Source organism: Lycorma delicatula, chromosome 8 (assembly GCF_047948215.1).
Source record: "Lycorma delicatula isolate Av1 chromosome 8, ASM4794821v1, whole genome shotgun sequence".
Classification (NCBI taxonomy): domain Eukaryota; kingdom Metazoa; phylum Arthropoda; class Insecta; order Hemiptera; family Fulgoridae; genus Lycorma; species Lycorma delicatula.
Genome location: NC_134462.1, coordinates 8,208,811 through 8,231,944, shown reverse-complemented (window position 1 = coordinate 8,231,944; position 23,134 = coordinate 8,208,811). Strand labels below are relative to the sequence as shown.

Below are 23,134 nucleotides of genomic sequence, written 5' to 3'. Positions count from 1 at the left end.
TTACATAAACATATATAAAATAAATTTTGTACATGTTTATACTATATTATGTATAAATCATTTACAGACTTATTTTTTCTTTGAGTTGAATGATGAGTTTATATAACTGAACATTGGATGATTGTACTCTGTATAAATAAATAAACATTTGACTTTTGTACGAAGTCTCATTCAAATAAAAACTAAGCTTGTAAATCCTAGTATAAATTAGTGCTGATTTGATATTATATGAGATATTTATTGACATAAAAATATTATCATTTAAAAAAAATATGAATTTAATCACAAAATTAAAAAAAAAAAGTAGTTTAATGTAAGAAAATAACCCGTAAAATATTTGTAGTTGAAATAAGGTATACTATACGTATGTTATAAATCACAGGAAAATGAAATTAAATTATTCCTGTAAAGAAGATATTTTCAAAATCATTGCCAAATTAACTGAACGTATCAGATAAAAAAAAAGAGAAATGTTAATTCTTACCAAACTTTTATAAGTAAGTATGGTTAAAAAAAAAAATATGAGCTTTTTTTTTTTAATGCCACCTTTCGTTTATTAGCGTTACATATTGTGGCTATAGCGATTTTGAATTGACAAGTAGTAACCTAATAATTGCCCGCGCGAGGAATTGAACTTTTAGGAAATTAAAAATTATTTATTTTTTTGTATTTCTAAAATTGGAGCTTGATTATTTTGGTCATATTTAATTGCATATAATACCTAATAATTATTTTAGAAACACTACTGTTTATTATATAATTTTTTTATTTATTTTAATTTTAGAGTACACCGATATATATTATATAATACTTCATATTAATGTCAAATATGTAAAATGAATCTGTACACTTATTTAATTTCTCAATTAGTTGCTTCAAAAAGGTGGAAGCCGAGGTAGTAACAAAATTGCACTAGCTTGTATTAATACTTATTTAGGGAAAAGGAAATAAAATTTTTCCAGACTGGTAGTAAAATATATTTATTGTTAAAAAACTAAAAATACTCTGCGCTAATCATATAGAATGGTTTATTTCTCTATGTAAAGTGACCTGCTGAAGAGTTGTTTGATTTGGTAAAATTGTGGTGAAAATCAAAATATAACGTCTGGGATATACGTAACTGTGATGTGAAAATTGCACTTTTTGCATATAAAATTTTGTATCAGTCTTCAACAAAAACATTCAGTTTGTTAGAAGAGGAGTGTTATTGAGTTATTTTCTAATTTTTTTTAAGTTAATGCAAATATCAATTTCTAATCGATAGCCTAGCCTAGGCCTATTTTTTGCTTATTTTTAGGAACACAATGATAAAATTATTTTCTTTGAAACAGCAAAAAAAGGATGGTGAAGCAACTCCAAAAGTCGGAAATCAGAAGAAAGCATCTGCAGCTCAGTTACGTATTACAAAAGGTACGTGAAGAGAATTTTTTCGTAGCAGTTTGTGCAGTGTTAATGCCGTTTAAGAGGAATCCATATTAACTTTAAAACAACGGTTTTGCATATTTCCTAACATTAGTGTACCGTCCCGAATAGTAAAACTTTGTTGTTTGTGAAATAAAGTAATACGGTTAACCCTAATTTATCCTAAATGTATTAATGCAATTTGTCGTCATTAACCTAACTTTTAATAACCATCAAAGCATACCTAAAAATTGTACCTATGAAGAAAAAATGGACGTTACTGCATTGCAGATGTTTACTATAAACAAGCAGTAGAGATTTTATAATTTCATACCTATAATTTAGGAGTTTTATTTAAGCATTTAGTTACAAACTGTTGATTTTTGTTGACTGAAGACAAAATAAAACTGCATTCTGTGTTGTACCTGTAGTTAATGATTTTTAAATGAGGTTAATCTACAGTACGAGGAATTAATTATCTGTTAGAGTAAGGTCATTGTATTTTCCATGTAAATTTTGTAAATCAGTTAGCTGTTGGTACTGGCCACCTACATTGTTCTGTGTAGGATTGGCAGCAAACAATTAATGCTGTTGTTGCAAACTGAGTAGCAGTATAAAACTGTATTTCAATTTTATTTTTGCATAATTGTTATGGTTAATTTAAAGTTTTTAAATAATTATTTTGTGTGTTATAAATTTTGTATTTTTCTTATTTAAAAAAATAATCAAATTAAAACTGCTATCAGAATGGGATTAAACTATGCAGTATATTGGGATGTGTTCTGGATGGTAGTTATTGGCTTAAATAATTAAGGATTGTTATTGTTCCCTGATAAATGTAGTTACTGAAAGGGAATGAGCATTATGTTGTTAACTGTTGTGTTTTTGCCAATCTGAGGTGGAGTGGTAACATTGTAGCCTTTCATTCAGAGGTTCCAGGTTTAAATCCTGATAAGGTGTGGCGTGTTTCATACCTTACAAATTTACATTTCATATTTCCATGCACAAACTTTGAAAGCTTATATGATGAATTAATAAAAAGAAACCTTATCATTGCATTCTAATGCTTAAGATACTTAAACTGAAGCATTTTAGAAATAATGTTACCAATTGCCTCATCAATACTAGTTGAGGTAGTTTTGTGATGCAGACATGAAGAAGATTATTCAGCTAGAAAAACATTCAAAATTTATATATGTTTATACTTGTTTCTTAGTACTTATTTTTTGTGGTATCAAGAAAAATGTAATGCGTTATTATATCTCATTATTTTTTCTATGAGTTGAAAATTTGTTTCATAAAAGTTAATAAGTTTACAAGGAATAATATCATTTTCCCTTGAGTTACAGTAATAAGTATAAATTTACTGCTACACATAATTAAGGTACTATGTTGCAAGAAAGAAGAACAGTTATAAAATTTCTTCCTTTTCTGCTGATGTCCAGATATAACAGAAATGATTGAAAACTTGTTTTACAAAATTAACACAAAAGCCTAAGAAAACCAATATCCTCTTTTATGTTATTACCCTTTTGTGTTAAAAAAAAGCCAGCCTAACTGCATTTGACTTATAGAATTTATCATTGCAAAATATTAATTAGTATTGCAATTGCTAAACTTCATTTTATCTTTGAAAACATTTAGTCAGAGGGTTTCAAAACTGCACTTGTAATAAAAAAATTGAAATAGCCAATTACCTAAAGTCACAAATATACACTTAAAAAGAAAGTAGTTGTACATATATAACTTCATTGTGAAAAGAAGTTAAATTTTTCTTATCTGAAATAGAAATATGAATATTGAAAAGATACTACATTTATAAATTAAGAAATTAAAGATAAACTGTATTTGATAAATGAAATGTGCTATTTGGCAGATATGATGTCATTTAATAAGGAAATATCTGCATAAATATGTCTGTATGCTTGTAGATTAGTTAAATTTACGGTGTGGTAGTTTATGTATTCACAATTGTAACTACAGGTCAGCACCTAATTTCAGCTACCTTACCTTTCTTTCAGGATGAAAGATATATTAAAGATCAAAGTATATTAAACCCTCTTTACAAAAAATAATTTATTTAAAAAAAGGTTCTTTCAGTATTAACAATTCTACTAGAAGTATGATATTACTTCATACGTTGCCTGTTGGAGCTCTGTCTAATTCTGAGTAATCCTTTGAAATCAGTACTAAGATTCATATTTTCCTAAGCATCTCAACACAATTCTGACAGTGATCTTATCTATCTAGACCTTTGATATTTTTACATTTTGTGTTTATTTAACCAAAGTATTCTCATATTTTTAAATATATTGTATCTGTTTCTTATTAATTTAATTTTTACCATCACATCTTTCCTTTGAATAATCTTTCTTTTGTTACTTTGCTCCTCCAGTTAGATTTTCTTTCCATAATTATATAAATACAAATTTTTCTTCATTATTTCTGTTTTTATACTTACTGTTTTTTGTATCTCAGTGGTTTCTTTTTTACCAGTTTACGTGATTTTTTTCTCTTATCTTTATTATTTTTTTTTATTTTCTATTCAGTATCTTTTAAATCTATCCTCTATTGTTTTTTGGCCTGCACCTACGATTTATTCAAATTTTAACATTTTTTTTATCGTTATTAAATTTTGTCAGAGTTACATTTTATATATCATAACCAGTGTTACTGCAGAATGTGTTTTATAGTTTATAATTTGAGTTTGAAATCTCTGTCTAATGATTGTAGAAGCCTTTCCTGTCACTCAGGTCTACTTCTGCAGTTAAAATGTTTAAAAAAGGTATTCACTAACTTATATTTTGCTCAAAACTCAAAATTTTATAAATTCTTCTTTTGTTTCTTTGACCTAGATCACAGTCCCCTGGTTATTTTCTTTCCTACCCTTACTCTATTACAACAATTCACTCTCAGTTACTAAATTTTAATTTCTTCTACATATTTAATTAACTTGCATTTATATTTCTTTTATGTGCAGTTTTGCCATTGGTATAGACTATGAATCTGTTTTGACTAAAATAATTCTCTTCTGTGCATATCATAACACATTGTTTACTCATTGACCAACCTGTTATTAAATGTATAATTTTGTTAGTTCTACACTCAACTCAACTGATTCAATAAGCCTCAGACCAAAAATCCTCCTCTTTTTATCTTTCATCGCAAATTCATACAATATCTTAACACACGTACCTATCCATTAAATGTTTTAAATTATTTAATCTATTAAACTTCCTTGATTTTCTGGTTTGAAGAATTTATTTTCTGATTGCTTCTTGATTCATCCCCACCAGGTGATCTGATTGAGGACTGTTTTATCTTAAATGTTTTACCTAAGAAGTTTTCATGTATAAACATCATGCTGTTTAAAAATTGAGTTTATTTCCCCATAGAGTATTACTTTCTGTCTTCATTACATTCAATGCATACTATTTAAAACCTAGTAATAAACTTTAATATTTTGTTCAGGTTGTATCAACCCAGTTGGCTTTCTAAACAATTTCTGAAAGGGTTTCTGCCTACTTTCAGGAATTGTTTCAAAATTTGGCTTCTCCGCAGATGCCCATACTCTACCGTAACAATTATGGTTTGATTATCTGTTACTCAAAAGTTTGCAGATTCTACTAACTAAAAGAGCTTTTTATTCCTAGAAGATATTTTGTAAAATAACTGTGTTATAAGGCTGTAAAAAAACTGATTACATCATACGTAACACGTAAGAAAAATGATACTTAAGATAAATTTGTCTGTATATAAAAAAAAATTATTTATGTAAAACAAAATAATCTCAAATTTATATGAACCCTTAAAAGCTGCCAAATAAACAGCTTTGAAAAAAAAATGTATAAAAGAAAAAATAGATATAAAGAATGATTGGAATAAATTGATCACCAGCTAATAAAATAAGATTGCTGAAATATGAACCTTTCAAAACATTGAATGTTTGTTATGAAATCATATAAGTTTTGCATAGAGATGTTATATATTTCATTTTACAATCCTGCTTATAGCCTAAATCAGTTTAAAAGAGATGAATATAAAAGGAAAGCATATGAAGATCATATTAAAATAAACATCGAATATGGCAAAATAGTTATTCATGTCATTGGCTATTTATTAGCTCATTCAGGTTGTAGTTCTTTAATGACTTTCTTTTGCATTCCTATCTTAATTCTTTTTAAGTTGCAGATTTCTTGTGTTATTTGTATATAAAAAATAAATTGTAAAAAAAAAATACTATGAAGGAAAAGTAATATTAATTCTTATTTAAATTTTGTCTTTTTTTAATATGGTGCCAAATTAAGGATTAGCAGTTTATTATTAGTATGGTTTTTAATTTTGTGAGTTAATAATTTAAAGAAGAGTTGATAAGTATGATAGGGTAAAATTCACTAATAGTAAAATGTATTGATAAAATTTATATTTAACTTAAAAAATTGTATCCCATGAACAAATATGTTTTTGAGAGATTCTAAGGGAATAAAGAATTTAAGTCAAATTTTAAATTTTATTAAAGTTAAATTCAAATAATCATCAATACTCATATTATGTGTTATATGAAGGTTATAAACATTTGTGCACACAACATTCAAAACACAAGCTGTCAGGTTGTTCTAAAAGTACAATTACATAAAACAAGATATTTCTCAATTTTCAATTGATTAAAAAATCGCTTTTTTTCAATTCTGAGTCATGGGTAAACTTGTCCTCTACAGTCTTACAATTCCATTTATGCATAGAAATCTCTGGGAGAGCAGCCCATGGTGATAGGGGCCCTGAAGTTTTAAAAAGGTTGATTATTGAATCTTTGTGGGAGCTTCTAGTGCTGGAGCTCAGAAGAATCTGTGGTCCTCTGAAGATCAAGATTAGTGAAGGTTTTATGATTTTATACCAGAAAAATAATATTATACTCCAAATGATGATGGGCTTCAAATTGAGTTGAATAAATAAAAGTGGAATGCTAATTATAGAAAATGTAGACAATGCTAAAACCAGGTAAAATAAACATAATAAATGAATGTTTAATTATAGAATTAATACTATAATGCTGCTTGAGATATGTTGAATGCTTTACTATGTGTGACAAGGAAAAGAGGAAGATAAAAAGTGAAATGGATGATTTATGTATTGAAGTGAGGTTGGGAAAAGAAAAAGAAAAAAAGAGGTTGTGATAGAGTATGCTGAGATTGGTAGATAATGAGGCAAAAACTTACACAGGTCTTAGTGCCGAAAAAATATCTAAATTTAAAAAAGCTACTTTTTAGCATTGGTTTTTATCTTTAAAATGGTTTAATTATTAATAAAATAAAATAATTTTATTTGTTGTTATTAGTAAATATAATATTAAAAATTGCATTTTACTGAACTCAAATTCAAATAAGTGTCACAAATCAAAAATTAACTTATTGTTTTAATCGTTTATTACAGAACAGAGTAGTATGTTGTATTTCATATGGTGATTTTTTTCAGATTTTTATCATATTCATATTAAGTAGTGAATAATGAGAAACTTGAAAGTGAAACATGAAAAAAATTGTGTCACATCTGCGTATTCACTTGGTATGGGGATGTCATTGATACATACCCATTTAATACCGAAATTTGGAATTTAGTTATAAACAGAATGTTTTAAAATTGTATACTGATTATGTTTATAATTTTCCTATGTTAATTTATTAGAATAATTTAAACTTTTATAATTATTTAAACAAATTTTTTTCAGATATAAATGAGCTAAATTTACCCAAAACATGTAATACAGAGTTTCCAGATCCAGATGATTTATTGAGTTTTAAGCTTATTATTTGTCCGGATGAGGTAAGAATCATAAGTGTTGTATAAATTTTGATTTTGTGCATAAGTTTATAATACTGTTCATGATTGAGTGAACCAGTGAAACAAACCAGTTCATTATATATCAATAAAGTATACTTAATTCAAATATGTGGTATTATAAATATTATTGATTAGGACGTGTTCAAAATATGTGTTGTGAGGTAAAGATAATTTGTGGGTTGGATTAATTAACAATCATATTGTTATCAGTCATATACTTTATAATATTATTCAATATAATAAAATAAACTATAATTATCAGACATTCTTTTATCAGTTGAGTATCATTTGATTTGTTTTATACATTATCTCTTTACATGTATTTTTTATACATTGGTTATAGGTACAGATGAGAAAGAAAGTGTGGATAAAATAAAGAAACTCATTACCTACTAAATATTTGACAATTTTTTTATTTATAAATGATGAAATCCAGTTAATTCTGTGTTATTAATAAAAAATAATGGCAATTAAATAATAAATAAATCTTGAATATACCAACAATAAATGTTTACTACAGATTACCTTCGTAATTTGCTTCACAATAAGAGTGAAACATTGAGATGGTCTTATTTTATTCATCGATCATTTTTCTGTTACCCATACAATTTTTCTTCAAAGCCAGAAGAAAAACTTAAAAAAATACCATTTTTGATTTATTTTTTTAAACAACAATTTTATGTCTGTTAGAGCCATGCAAAAAAATTCCAAGAATACCTTCCAGTAATAAAAATCTTAATGAAAATAAGAAAAAAATGTGCAGTTAAAATTGTTTTCATTGTCCAATTTAAATCAACAGTTTTCCAGTTATTGGCCACTTTATAAGTCACAGCTGTTTCAGTCAGAAATTGTTATTTTGAAGAATTAAGATCATATGTGTTTCATAAGCTGAGTGTAAAGTAATTAAAAGGAACCTTGTTGTTATATTATCCTCTGTATTGAAAGAAAAGTTCTATAACAATATAATATATAACAAACTAAATTGTAGACCAGTACTTGTAAGACAATATATTACTTGCTAATTATTTTTGGAAGAGTTAATTTACTCTGCTTGCACTAGCACAAAATGTTTTATGACATTTTTATTTGCAAAAATCAATTAATGTGACATATGGTTGTTTTTGTTGTGTATTATTTGTTAGCATATCGCAATGAGTATATCAGTTTAATTTTTTTAAATTACCATTTTGTTTGTGAAGTAGCTGTTACTTAACTAACAAAGTTAAAAAATCATTTTAACTGATTTTATGCTCTTATCGATGCTCGTTTGTTTTGAACATTATAAAATTATTTCTACATTTCATCTTAATGAATTTTTGCTTTATGTATTATAATCTTTACTTCTAAACCCAAAAAATGCAGCCCCCCAAGCCTCAAAAAAACTAAAAAATTAAAAAAAAAAAACAGAATTATCAAAGAACCATGTTAATCAGAAAAATGATATAATTGAACAGTAAGTAATACTAAAACAGATTTATGGAAAATTGTTTTATTGAAATTCAAAATTCACATTTTTAACGAGCGAACAACAAACTTACAAACTAAAACTAGTACCTACTACTACTTTCAGATAATTTCAATATACTTTTAAAACAAAAAACAAAACTAGTACAGTGGTAATATTATTGTACTAATAAATAGTAAATAATATTTTCTAGATTCAAGTAATTGAAATATATTTTTTGTGTTTATTTTTTTTTGCGCTCTAGTTTAGGCGGTTTTGTGGCTTCTAAAATTTGTCACTGTAGGCAGTTGCCTTGGATTAGCTCTGAATATATACTAGTAACTTTCAAATTGAATTGGACATTCTATTTAGCACAGTACACAAGAAGCAGGTACATAATGTTTGAATAACAGCAGTTGTTTTTCTATATATGATATAAAGTAAAAATCATATGATCATGGTGGGGGAATTGTTAAAATACAAATAGGTTATTGCGAAATATGTAATAGGTACTTGTAAGTAGATACTTGACAGCAGGACTTAATTCAGCTGCAGGCTGTAGTTCTCATGAAAATTTGCCACGGGCTTCCTTCCCCTTTCTCTGATGTTTTAAAAATTTTTCCAACATGTCTATTCTTAACAGCCTTCTGTAACATTAGATTTTAAAAGTGTATTCTTTGAAATAGCTTACCAGTTTTCAATTTTGTTGCTATGAAGTAGTACACTCCAAAGTACTACATTACAAAGTATACACTCTGTAATTAATAAATTATGTTAATTACTAGTAGACTTTTCTGTACATCCTTCTCCCCTTCATCCTTAACAATATATATCAACAAATTCTGACATTTCTTTTACTACTTTTATATTGTAACTTGTTCTAATCTTTTTCCTTGAATTCATCTGTTTTATTTATTTTCATTACAAACAGATGTATACCTCATTACGAGAGATAAATTTTATATTTTTTCAAATGTTTGAAGAAAAATAAAATTTTATTTTCTGTAAATTATTGATCATAAAAGTAATCTTATAACTTAGAACTGACTAGGAAGTTAGAATCTAGGAACTAGGAATCTTATAAAAAATTAATAAATAGATTGAACTGATGCATTGATTTTTATTTATTTATTTTTTTTAATGTTTCCCTATGCATGTGATACCTGTGCTCCCTTTGGTATATGATACCTATGTTTCTATGTATCTGAACTTTTATCTACATTGCACTTTGTACAGATTGAAAGAAGTCAAATTATAGTTCTGTAATTTAAGTGCCCATAATTTAAACTAAAACATTAAAAATGCATTTAACAAATACAGGGTGATTCAAAGAAACGGGAAATTTTGAAAGTTGTGTTGGTAGCCGTGGGCGATTGGTACCACTTGATAAGTGGCGCCAGCCTCTCTAACCTAACCTGCCATTTAGTTGTCATGGATCCTTGGAGTGGTGTGCAACATGCATTTGCTATCAAAGCGTTTTACAAAAACAATGACAGTGTGGAGGGAGCGCGTAGAGAATTTCACTGTCATTTTAATCTGGAACGGAACGACTGTGTTCCATCAGCACATCCAATTAAAATATGGATATCTAATTTTGAGGAAACTGGTTCGGCAGTGAAAAAGAAACCTCCAGGCCGTGAGCGAACCGTCCGTACATCACAGAATGTTCAAGCTTTACAAGATGCTGTCACACGAAGTCCACATCGGTCAATCCGTCTCTCAGAATCTTTACAATTGCGTAGTTCAAGTGTTCGAAGAATGTTAGTAAAGGATTTGCAATAACATCCATACAAATTGCAGATCGTCCAGTAACTGACACGATGCAGTTGTGCGAGCAAAATTCTGTAATGTAATGCTTCAGAAGATAAATGATAACGAAGAGTTTGTTCACGAACTGTGGATGTCAGGCGAAGCGCATTTCCACCTCAGTGGATTTGTTAACAAGCAAAATTTCAGATACTGGGAGCAAGAAAATCCTACGCAGCTACACCAGTATCCATTGCACAGCCAGAAAGTGACCATGTGGTGTGCTATGTCATCTTACGGTGTTATAGGCCCTTATTTTTTTGAGGATGAGGATGACAACAGTCTTGCGATTACAGTGACGTCGGCTCGTTACGTAGCCATGCTTGAAACCTTTGTTGTGGAACAACAAAAGAGATTTCCACCAATTCTTAACACAGCCTGGTTTCAACAAGACGGAGCAATGTCACATACTGCACGAATATCGATAGCAGCTGTACGCCGATTGTTTGGACAACGTGTCATTTCACAAAATGGTGATATTAGATGGCCTCCCAGATCGCCTGATTTCTCAGCTTGCGATTACTTTTTGTGGGGTCACCTTAAAAGCAAAGTGTTCCACAGAAGACCTGCTACAACGGAAGAATTGAAGGCAAAGATCCAAGAAGCAATTGCTGAAATTCCAGTTGAGATGTTACTTCAAACCATGAACAATTTAACGAAGAGACTTCGTGAGTGTTTACGTAGAAGAGGAGGTCACCTGCAAGATGTCATCTTTAAAAAATAAACTAAAATGTATGTATCCTAAAATGGCAACATTTGTACAATGAAATTACATTTGTTACATGAAATAAAATTGATTTTCTAAAAAAAAATTTTCATTAACGTTATTTAATTTTTTAAATTTCCCGTTTCTTTGAATCACTCTGTATATTTAAAAACCTATGAATGGTGAGCCATATAAATAGATTAAAACTAAAATTAGTTATTTATTTTAGGATGTACCTTAAAATATTCTTGAAGAAAGTTCTACATTCAACATGTCAGCTTTGGCCAGTTCCTATATTTGTGTCTAATTATTATCCTTTTTGTTAATTTTTCATTTATATTTTGAAAATTTACCTTAAATATATAGCAAAACATATCCATCTTTCTAAATTGATTTAATATGAAGGAATATATAAATATTTTATTAGATTTAAAGGGCTGATGAGCAATCTAGTATGCCATAATACTGATCCTGAGTTCTGCTGTCCCATTCACAAAAAAAAGTACAGTACTTACAGTAGTATATCCTAACAAAATACTATTACATATGCATTCTTTAATATATTTTTTCAGAAACCATTTTCAAAACATATATCTTTTTAATATTAGTACCAAAACCGGTGGATGTGGAGAGGCTTACTTGTTATTATTCTCCAATAAAAAGTTTTCTGTAATCTTGGAATTGCTTTGAGATACAGTTCTGATGACCAACTGCATAGAGATACATTACATGATAACATTGCAGATATGTTGGTTTGACAAAAATAGCAGTAGGTAATGTGATCTTTTGCCAAACCATAAGGACACCGTGGCAAGACTTTTCATGTGTCTTACATTATCCTCTTCACAATAGACTACATGAATAATAAATATTATATGAGGAGCAAATGATTACCTATGTTACAATCAGAGTGTGAAGTTTTTTTTTTTATTAAAGGTGTAGTGTTTTAAGTAATTTATAATAAGCTCACCATTCTATATATGTATATATATATATATATAAAACAGCCTGCATCAAATGCAAGACTTTATATTTTATCCTTTCACATTTATTAATCTGAATTTCATGTTACTTTCGGAATTTTGGTAATTCCTACTTTAAAGTAAATTAAGAAATTCCATGAAGAAGTACAACAAAGTAAACCAGTTTGTGTATGTTTTAAATGAATAAAGAAGTTCATCATGTCTTGGATTTTTCATTAAAAAAAGGTTTGGTGTTGTAGTGTGTGGATGTGTTATCACAATCAACTTGCATTTCTTTCCCATTTATAATGCCTAATAATGATTAAAAATAAGAAATAATTCTTAAAGTAATGGTATAATGCACAAAACTTATGTATATTCTGTTGTGCAATATAATAGAAAAACCTTAATTTTGAAATTTTTAAACATTAAAATTGATTTCAACCTAAAGCTACTGCAGTTTTTTCTCATTGCTGATCATTCTCTTTCTTCTTCTCAATCCTGCATTATACTTTCATTTTACCCTGGGTTTTCTATGTCTTGTGATATCTCATTTTTGCACTACCTCTCCTCATTACTCATCTAGGCTCTTAAAGAATTTCATTTGATTACCTCCTTTCTGAGGTCAAAAAATGTTGTTTTCCACACAACTCTTCTTAAATACTTCATTTTCAAGTGAACTATCAAAACAAAAACTCTGCTTTCATTTCTTACCTGTATAGTCAATATTTCACCTCAATAAAACTAAAAAGTTCAACATTAATTTTTTTGTACCAAAGAGTTCTTTTCTATTTCTACAATTTCCATTTCTATCATAACTTGACAGAGTTTTCATATTATTAAATTAATTAGTTCAGCTTCTTTTTGTTTTCCCTATCATCTAACCTATTTTGTGAGCAATTCATCTACTTATCTGGACAGTAAATTATTTCATAAATAAATAAATATACTTTTTGCATTAAATGTAATGTCTACTTTGAATGGAAGCAACAATTTATTTTTTACTTAAGATTTTATATAAACAGCATCATCCCCATCAATTCTGTTAAAGTTTTTATCTGATGTATTTTCATTCTCAGGTATATTTTAGCTTCATTTCTTTTCCATAAACATGCATATTTCTAAAAATAGATGATGTAGCTTTATTAAATGTAGTATTAGTCAAAACTAATCTCAGTTATAATTCTTAATAACAATATTGGTAAATACTTAAATTACCAGATTTATTTTACTTCATATATGATATACAAGGTCTGTAAATAAAGTAATCAGACTTGTTCAGAAAAACTTTATTTACAATCCAATTGTACATGCATGGACTCTTATCACCTTTGAAATAGTTCCCTTGGGAAGCCAAAGTTCCCTTGGGAATTTAAACGCATGGCTTTAAATGATTTACCCACTCTTCATAGCAGTGTTGAAACTCAGAAACCGGAATATCCTTCAGATGGTTGGTTACATTTTTTTTTTATTATATTCTCTACTGTTCCAAAATGGTATCCTTTGAGATGTTTTTTTTTTAAATCAGGAACAGGAAAAAGTTGCAGGGACAGGAATATTTTTTTTCTTTGCCATAAACTCATTAATTGAGAGTGCAGTATGACAAGGTGCATTGTCATGATGCAGCATCCAGTTGTCTTTGATGGCTAGTCTCACATGGGCAACTCTTTTTGCAGTCTTCAGACTGCAAAGAATTTCTCTATAAACATATCGATTTGAAGTCTGTCCTGTAGGCAAAAACTCCTTATGAATAATGCCAACCCTATCGAAGAAACAAATTAGCATGGTTTTGATTTGTTCATTTTTGCTATTTGGGACGTGGTGACTTTTAAGTATGCCACTCCTTGCTCTGACGTTTTGTTTCTGAGTCGTACTAAAATATCCAACATTCATCACCAATAATCAAGATCAGTTTCAATTCGCCCTAGAAAATCGCAGCAGACTTCCCTCCTGTTGGTTTTTCTGTTCAACAGTTAGGGTTTTTTAGGACCAATTTCGGACAAACTTTTTTATGTCCAATTAGTTTGTCAGAATTTGATGGACTGTAGTATGGTTCAAATGCAATTGTTCTGCAATCATTCTGACAGTTAATCGCCGGTCATACTGTATCAACCCAGCCATCTGAAAATGCTTTAAACCACCTAAAAGGTTGGGCTCGTGACAGAGTGTCATTGCCATACGCCCTTTTCAATTTTGAAAAAGTTTCAGTAGCACTCTCAGAGAGTTTAACACAAAACTTGATTGCATAACGTTGCTCATAATTAATATCACTCACTTTTGTAACGCACAAGAAAAACTTGTTTCACGGGAAGTTTGTTTACGTCTCACATGACAACAATAGACTAAAAATATTAATACCTAATATAGATCAGTTGCTCATATAACCATATGTTTACTACAGGGTGATTTTTTAGTTCTGTTACCCAATTGTTAATGTCTGGTAATTTTTTTTCTAAGAAAGGGAAATTTTGTTTTGTGACATGTGAAGTTGGTAGCGCTACTCAACCGGTATAGATATGGCAGTGTGAGTTGATTCTCCTTGAGCTGTGTAAATGTTTGTGCCGTTTCCGGTCGTGTTATAAACAGAATGTCTTTTACCATAGAACGAGTTTTCATTCTTGAACAATATTTTGCCACGAAATCGCATGCAAGTGTAACCATATGTTTACTACAGGGTGATTTTTTAGTTCTGTTACCCAATTGTTAATGTCTGGTAATTTTTTTTCTAAGAAAGGGAAATTTTGTTTTGTGACATGTGAAGTTGGTAGCGCTACTCAACCGGTATAGATATGGCAGTGTGAGTTGATTCTCCTTGAGCTGTGTAAATGTTTGTGCCGTTTCCGGTCGTGTTATAAACAGAATGTCTTTTACCATAGAACGAGTTTTCATTCTTGAACAATATTTTGCCACGAAATCGCATGCAAGTGTAAAACAATCATTTCAGATTAAATTTGTTGGTGTTCCTCCGCCAGAAAAGATGTCAATTTCTAGGCTAGCAAACCGATTTTGAGAGACAGGTAATGTTTGCGACAGAAAAGTTAGTGGTCGACCAACTCGCTTGACAGATGACATTTTAGAGAATGTGAAAACACGATTGCTCAATTCTCCACGGAAAAGTTTACAAAAACTTTCCACGCAAGTTGGTTTGTCATATTCGAGTGTTCAGAAAGCTGCTAAAAAATTAAAATTGTATCCGTATCGCATAGAATTAGTCCAAGAGCTTCAGCCTCCAGATTGAAACAAGCGATTGCAATATTGCCGTTGGTTTAGGTCTCTCATAAATGATAACGAAATCTAATTTTTAAACACTATGTTCTTTAGTGATGAAACTTAGATCCATCTCTATGGTTATGTGAACAATCAAAACTGTCTAATTTGGGTGGTTGAAAATCCTAACGCTTTACAAGACAAATCTTTGCATCCTGAAAAATTTGGTGTGCGATACCTCGTCATCGTATAGTTGGACCCATATTCTTCGAACAGACAGTAAATGGTGAAGTATACAGGAATATTGTGTCACTCCTGGAACTTCAAGAACGGTATTGCTGGTTTCAGCAAGACGGCGCTACATGCCACACATCTCGAGAAACCATGGATTTTCTGCAAGAGTTCTTTGATGATCGAATAATAAGCAAGGGCTTATGGCCTGCAAGGTCCCCAGACCTCACATCTCCTGACTACTTTTTTGTGGGGCTATGTTAAGTATGAGGCCTTCAATAACAATCCTCACACTATTGATGAACTTAAAAGTCAATATTACAGACTTAATATTTCCAATGCAACTCTTGAAAAGGTTTCTGCTAATATGCTGAAAAGAGTCTGTGCATGTGTAACTGCAAGGGGTGGTCATTTTGAGCATATTCTTTAACAATTATGTAAGAAATAGCTTTTTATTAAATCTCTTGTAAGTAACAAATATATTTTTTTATTCCACCTAAGTTTCTGTTTCTTAAATTACATTTAAAATTGGGTAACAGGACTAAAAAATCACTCTGTAGTAACTACAGTGTTGTCACTTTGGCTGCCAAAAAAACTAATCTCATTACTTTATTTACAGACCTTGTATGTATGTTATCTATACAGAATGAAAGAAATTAATCTTAAGAAACTATAAAAATGAAGGACAAATGGAATGTAGATTGTATTTTCTCATTTTTCTATATAAGAAGTGATTAAAAATGCTGATATAAATTCAGATTGTTGATGAATTGGTGTAAAAATTAGAGGTTTTATTTTATATGCTTTATTTCTTGATAGCTACATCTTTTAATTTAACATTTTTTAAATTTAATATACATTAATATAATGTATTAAATGATATGCTGTTCATATTTTTGTGTGCAGGGATTTTACAGAGGTGGTAGATTTGTTTTTAGTTTCAAGGTTGGACCGAATTATCCTCATGAACCTCCAAAAGTTAAATGTGAAACACCAGTGTATCATCCTAATATCGATCTGGAGGGTAATGTTTGTTTGAATATATTGAGAGAAGACTGGAAACCAGTACTAACTATTAATTCTATTGTGTATGGTCTTCAGTATCTGTTTTTAGTAAGTTCTCTTTTTCTTTATTTAAATATGTATTTATTATAATACATACAATGATTGTTATTTTCTTATTTTCACTTAATCATTTTATAGATAATTTAGATCATTACAGTTTTCCAAAAATTAAAAGTTTGGTTTAAAACTGAGGATATGGAATAGTGATAAAAGAAATAAATTAGAACTTTTTAATGCGCTTCCAGGTTATCCTGCTGGAGCTTTCAGTCAGCTTCTTCGTTAGCGTTGTGATACATGGGATTATTGCTAGCACCAAATTTTATGTGGTTAGGGTTCCATTAGTACGTAGTCAGATATTATATTTGATCAGTGTTGTCTGTATTTTCATACCTCTACAATGATATTGATTATTATCAAATGACTTTATTATATATTTATTACATTTTAATTTTATAATTACATAAATTTGTATACTAATTAGTCAACAAATGTACAAGGATCATTCATTAATTAAAAAAAGAACAACCAGGGTTACCATCCTCTGACACCCCTGTATTAAACAATTTGAAAGAGAACATGTGGTATAGTAATGTTAAAGGTGTTCTGGAACTATAAAGGCTCAATTTATTGGGATTATTTGGAAGAACAACATACAATCAACAGTGAGTAGTACTATTGTGACATGCTAGAAAATAAAGTGAGACCTGCATGCAATAAGGAGAAAATGTTGGTCTCTCTCATAAGGTGTAATTTTTTGTGTAACCCCTGCTGCTCCCTCATACCTCTCAAAAAGACATGGCAAACTGTTCAAAAGTTGAGTTGGAAGATGCTGCAACATCTACCTTACAATCTTGATCTCATACCATAAATGTTTGTTTGTTTAAGGTTTTCAAAAGGTATTTTACATGGCACCAGGTTTGATGCAATGCTGTACATAAGTGAAGTAGTCTGCTTCTTGCTACCATATTCTAGGCCTTTAATTGTGCTTTGTATCTTTTTAACGGCATGTTTGTTTTAGTACAAAGAACACCAGTCAATGCTTGTTTGCAGCTTTGTACATTAGTTAATAATGACAATGCAAATGCAGGACCTTCATGACTGAAGATACTACAAAATATTAAAAAAAACCATCTCGGTTGAAGAACTGAAACAAATATTAGAGAATGAAAGTAACTGCGGCTAGGATAATGAGTGATTGTTAATTGCATAATGAAAAAGAGCAGTAAAGATGAAACTGTTATTGAAGAATTTTTGAAGATATAGAAAAGATAATAGCAGTATACACCTGTTAACTAACTACAAATGTTGTCTAACAACAAAGGTGAACAATTCTTTACTATTGGAATAAAGCTCACAGAAAAATGGGACAAATCCATAATTGTAGGATTTTATTAAAAAGTAAAAAGAAAAAATTAATAAAAATAACAAAAATTGCCATATTTGTTATTTACTATTAATAATATTTATTAGTAAAACCAACAAATGTAAATAGAACTAACTACAATATGTTATGCAAATACTGGTTGTGATTGCCTGAATCATCAAGCTTTGAAAATTATTCACTTTGTGGGGTTATTTGTTTTATGTTTTAAAATTAAAGCTTACCATTAACTAGTACGGTTTTTTGTGGAACTTTTTTTGAGAAGCAAATCATTATAATGAAAATCAAACCCACAAATATAATCATAGAAGCCAGTCATTAATAAGAGATCTGGCATATACAGTATTTATTTGGCCCTGTTATTACATATGGGAAATATGTTGAGTTAGTTAAAAAATTTTATTTTTTATTTTGAATAAAAATATTTTGCAAATAGTATTAAGAAAAAAATAAGTTTAAGGCTATGACATCAACAAGAAAATATAGCCTTAAAATTATTTTTTTTGGTTTTACTTGGTTAATATTTTGAAGTATGTATACATTTATTTAGTTAATTTTTTATACCTAGTTAAATATGATTATTGTATTATTTTACACACTCGTTATATGCTAATTTTATGAACCATTACAAGAAATATTACAATAGATACAAAGCCCAATTTTATTACTAGTGTGTTTACAGAAAACATAATTGTTATTTAATTTTATGTAATTATTATTATATAAAAATTTTACATTTAACCAAAACTGCTTGGAATAATTCATTATAGTTCAAATTAAATTCATTTATAGTTAGTTATGCCTCTACTAATTTCTCCTAGTTTTTGTGTTATGCTTTTAATATCTTAAATACATGGAATTTTTTTTAATTAACCCATTGCTTTTTTTTATGATTTCTCCTGATGTTTTAATACTACCCTTATTTACACTATTATTTTTACTCAATTTTTATTTATTTTTTCAGAAATGTTTTAATCATTTTAACCTTGTTATAATTATTTTCTTGTTATACAATTTCTTCCGTATTTTCTGTAATTACTTCAACATTATTTCATTTATAATTATATATTGATGTGTTTTGCTATATAATTATTATTGTTCTCTTGAACTATTGTTTTTGATAAATTAACTTATACATTTAATATGTAACATAAATATATATTTATTAAAGCTAAAAAAAATTGCTTTATTTACCTTACTTGCTTTACACTAAATTAAATATTTCTAATGATGTCTGGAGTCTTTTCTGGTATAATCGATAGTTTTTGATGTGATGTGGGATGAAGCCAGTCACATTAAATTGATGATAATTGCCTTATATGTGATGATGTGGTTCTTAGTGTTCAACATAACTGGAGGACTATTCCACTTAACTGGTGCTGTGTGTGAAGCTGTGTGTAGTGTGCTTTTATGGAACTGCATGCTGACAATGAATGGAATATAAGATTTTTAGACTGCTTTAAATGTGTGTTGCCGTAACACTTTTGTAAAAAATAGATAACTAACAGTGTCTTTAATTAATGTATAATTAAATTTTAATTCACTAAATACTTATTTTTCCTTAACTTATAGGTATTATATTTAACTAAATTTACCTAACTTGTAGATTCATTCATCTGAAGTACATTTTGACAGTGATAGATGGATAGAACAGTTAACCATCTACTGCCCTAGATACAAAATCCAGACTTATATTTTCATAAATACTGCCAAGACTGATTGTTATCGTGTAACTATCTGTGAAGCGGTCTTAACTTTATAAAAAAATAATAATGTGATCAATATTGCATTTTATTAGTTATTTTAAACCAGTAAATATTTGTTACTATTATTTTTCAGCCTGTCCACATCAGGCTTCAATATTTTTATTAATTGATATTTCATGTTATCTATCTAAATATTTTTTTGTTGAATCCAGTTATTCTGCTAATGTCGAAGTGAATATCACAGAACCACTAGGGTAACATGTTTGATCATAATAGGATTGTGGATGAATTCAATTGGTGCCTGATGAAACTCAAATTCCATTACATAAAATTGCACACATAGTTACTGGCCATTAATAAACGAAACACAAATGACACTGCAAAAATGTGAAATTATAAATGTACTCAATCCGTTTTACTTCTATAGTATAATAAGTACCTATAACAAATTTTTTAAGCTTTTGTCTAAATTTTGTAGTTTTCTACTTTGATTTTTTCCAATTTTATGTCTTATCTGTCAATTTTTATTTTTCAATTTTTAGTCTTATTTGTGATTCTTAATTGTGTATCGCATTTATCCAATAATATTACAAAATAATGTATCTTAGTATAAGTTAATGGAGTAGAAGGAAGTCTATTGTGATGTAACATATTCAGTTTCTAAAGTCAAAAAATACTTTCAATATTCAGACTGTATTTTCTGTTTGTGGTTAACATTTTTAAAGATATGGCTAGAAATTAATTTTTTTAATTTTTTTTTCTTTCAAAGCTTATTATTAATTAAATAATGTTTTGCCAAATATTTATTATTATTTATGTTATACAGGAACCAAATCCTGAAGATCCATTAAATAAAGAAGCGGCAGAAGTTCTTCAAAATAATCGACGCACGTTTGAACAGAATGTACAGAAAGCCATGCGTGGTGGTTATGTTGGATCTGTGTATTTTGAGCGCTGTTTAAAATGATTGCACAAGTGATGAATTATTAATTAATTATAATAAATAAAATATTATTATTAATTTAAAAGATTGACTGTGTTATTTAATGAATGGATGAATTAATTAATTATTGATCAGTCAATTACAGATTATTGATTGATTGTTTAATTAATTTTTTTAAGAGCCTTACACTCTTGAGGCTGTTATTGAAATAATATTTATGAAACAAGCAGAAGAAGAACAATAATTATTGTTATTTACAATAGTTTTCATCATTTCATATAAATAATTATAATATTTTTATTATATTACCACTAATATATGTACAATCGTTATGTGTTATGAATTTGAATAATTAATTACGATAGTATAATATTATTATTTATAACATTACCGGTCACATTTCTTCAATTAACAAACTAAACAGGAAAAAATTATTCTTTGTAAAAAGGTATGCTTTCATGTAAAATAGCATAATTAAATATTTTAAAATATTTTATTATATATTGGTATTAGTAATTGAATTGATTTATTTTTATGCAATTATTTTTAAAAAATAAAATACCCCTTCTTATTTCTCCTTTTAAGAGTTTGAGTTTTCTTTGGTTTTTATTTCGTGTAATTTATTTAATTTTTGTCTGTACAAATGAATCACCAAAAAATAGTATTCAGTGTATTTATTTTTTTAATTTTTTGTGGCGTGAATAGCAGTTTCAAGTATTTTTAACAAAAAAGAATATATTGTTCTATATTGTAGAAGTACCAATCATTATTTATTGAATTTAATTATATGTTTTATTTGATAAATATTAAATCTGTGTTATTTCCCTTCGATTAATATCTATACTAAGTATTTGTGATTACAAATTATATTTTTCTGAAACGCAATTGTTATATTAATTTATAAAATTTCAATATCAATTTTTTAAGCTAAAATAAATTAAATATTAACAAATAATAGTTTAATTAAGTGTATTTAAATATTATATGATATCTCTAAAAATTAATTTCTTGTTCTCTTATTTTCCTTGCATTGTATTTATAAATTTAAAAAACCACAAAAAACAATGATATTAATAAAATTATGAGCGATTCTTGTGTATTGTTCTTTTATACTAATGAAAAGAAAAATGTATGTATTTTTTTATTATTATTATTATAAAATATAGTTTTATTTTGAGTTAATTTATAATAGATTATTTCTGTCTTACCAGTAAAATGTTTATAATAGGAACTAGTATGAGATGATCAATCTAATCAGTGACATTAGTACAGAATATTGACATACACCCTATTCAGTGTGCGATGTTACCTATCACCTCTTGCGATACAGTTATAATTTATGCATTATCAAAAAAGGTATTGTATATGCAATTTTCTGTTGAATTTGATTTCTTATATTAAAGTTTTGTTTTCATATGAAGTTGAATGGAATGCCATCATTCCACGAAATACATAGTAGTATTTATTTATCTTGAAAGGATTTATTTATCTTTTAGTTATGAAATCCTTCGTGAAAAAAATGAGTTTTATACCACAATAAATATTTCTCTTATCTATATGATTCTTTAGAGTTTCCACTTGTTTGAAGAAGATATGTTGAAATTACAATATTTGTAAAAAATATTTCTTTAGTTCAGTTTCTACAGTGGCTGCCATTAAAAATTTGTTCTCAGTAAATTGTTTGAACTATGTGTTTAACAATACTATACAATATGTAAATAAGATAACAGTAGGATGGAGAAAGGTGAAGGACAAGAATTTCTATTAAAACTGGCAGGAATTCCTGTCATTTGTTAAAAAAAAGAATTTCTACCATTCAGCTACTTATTGTAAATCTGAAATAAAATGCATGGCATTGTGTTTGTTGGTTCATCTGTTTCATCATTAATGCTGTGAAGTGATTGTACTCTTTGAGAGAAACCTGAGATAGCAACAATTTTATGGAAATTTTTCAGTCTTTCACAATTATTTTTTTCTCCTGTTGTAATTTATATTATGAACATGTTGTAGTAATGTTAATAAAACACAATTATTTTTTCTTTTTACATATTTTCTTTAAATAGATGAAACTGTCCAGTGGTTTAACAGAATATAAAACTTAGATTTTCCCACATCACAGTTTACAAGACAAACTTTTATTTATTACAGCTGTATTAGAATTGCTGTATTAAAAATTAAATTGTTATGAAAAAGAATGTATCTGTATTAAAGATGATAAAAAGGATTCCAAAAGAAAAAAAAAGATAACTTAAGAATATTTAAAAAATATATACACAATATATAACAAAGTTCAACCGGGACTTTTAACTTATTCTGCTCATGAAAATAATGAAAAAAAAGTTCATATAAACATATGTCTTCAGATTCTTTGTTGCGAGTTATGGCTAGTGAAAGATTTTATTTGGATTTCAGCTGCCCTTGAAAGGAGGTCATATTGAAATTTT

At 28.2% G+C, this 23,134-nt stretch overlaps 1 protein-coding gene across 1 annotated transcript; it reads left to right on the top strand.

Moving 5' to 3' along the window:
• Nucleotides 1–892: 892 nt before the first annotated feature.
• UbcE2M (NEDD8-conjugating enzyme UbcE2M) lies at nt 893–22,735 on the top strand. The gene is made up of 4 exons (XM_075372573.1): nt 893–1,410; nt 7,127–7,221; nt 16,502–16,708; nt 20,574–22,735. The coding sequence occupies exons 1-4, from the start codon at nt 1,305–1,307 to the stop codon at nt 20,712–20,714; spliced, it is 549 nt and encodes a 182-aa protein (XP_075228688.1). The 5' UTR covers nt 893–1,304; the 3' UTR covers nt 20,715–22,735.
• Nucleotides 22,736–23,134: the final 399 nt, after the last annotated feature.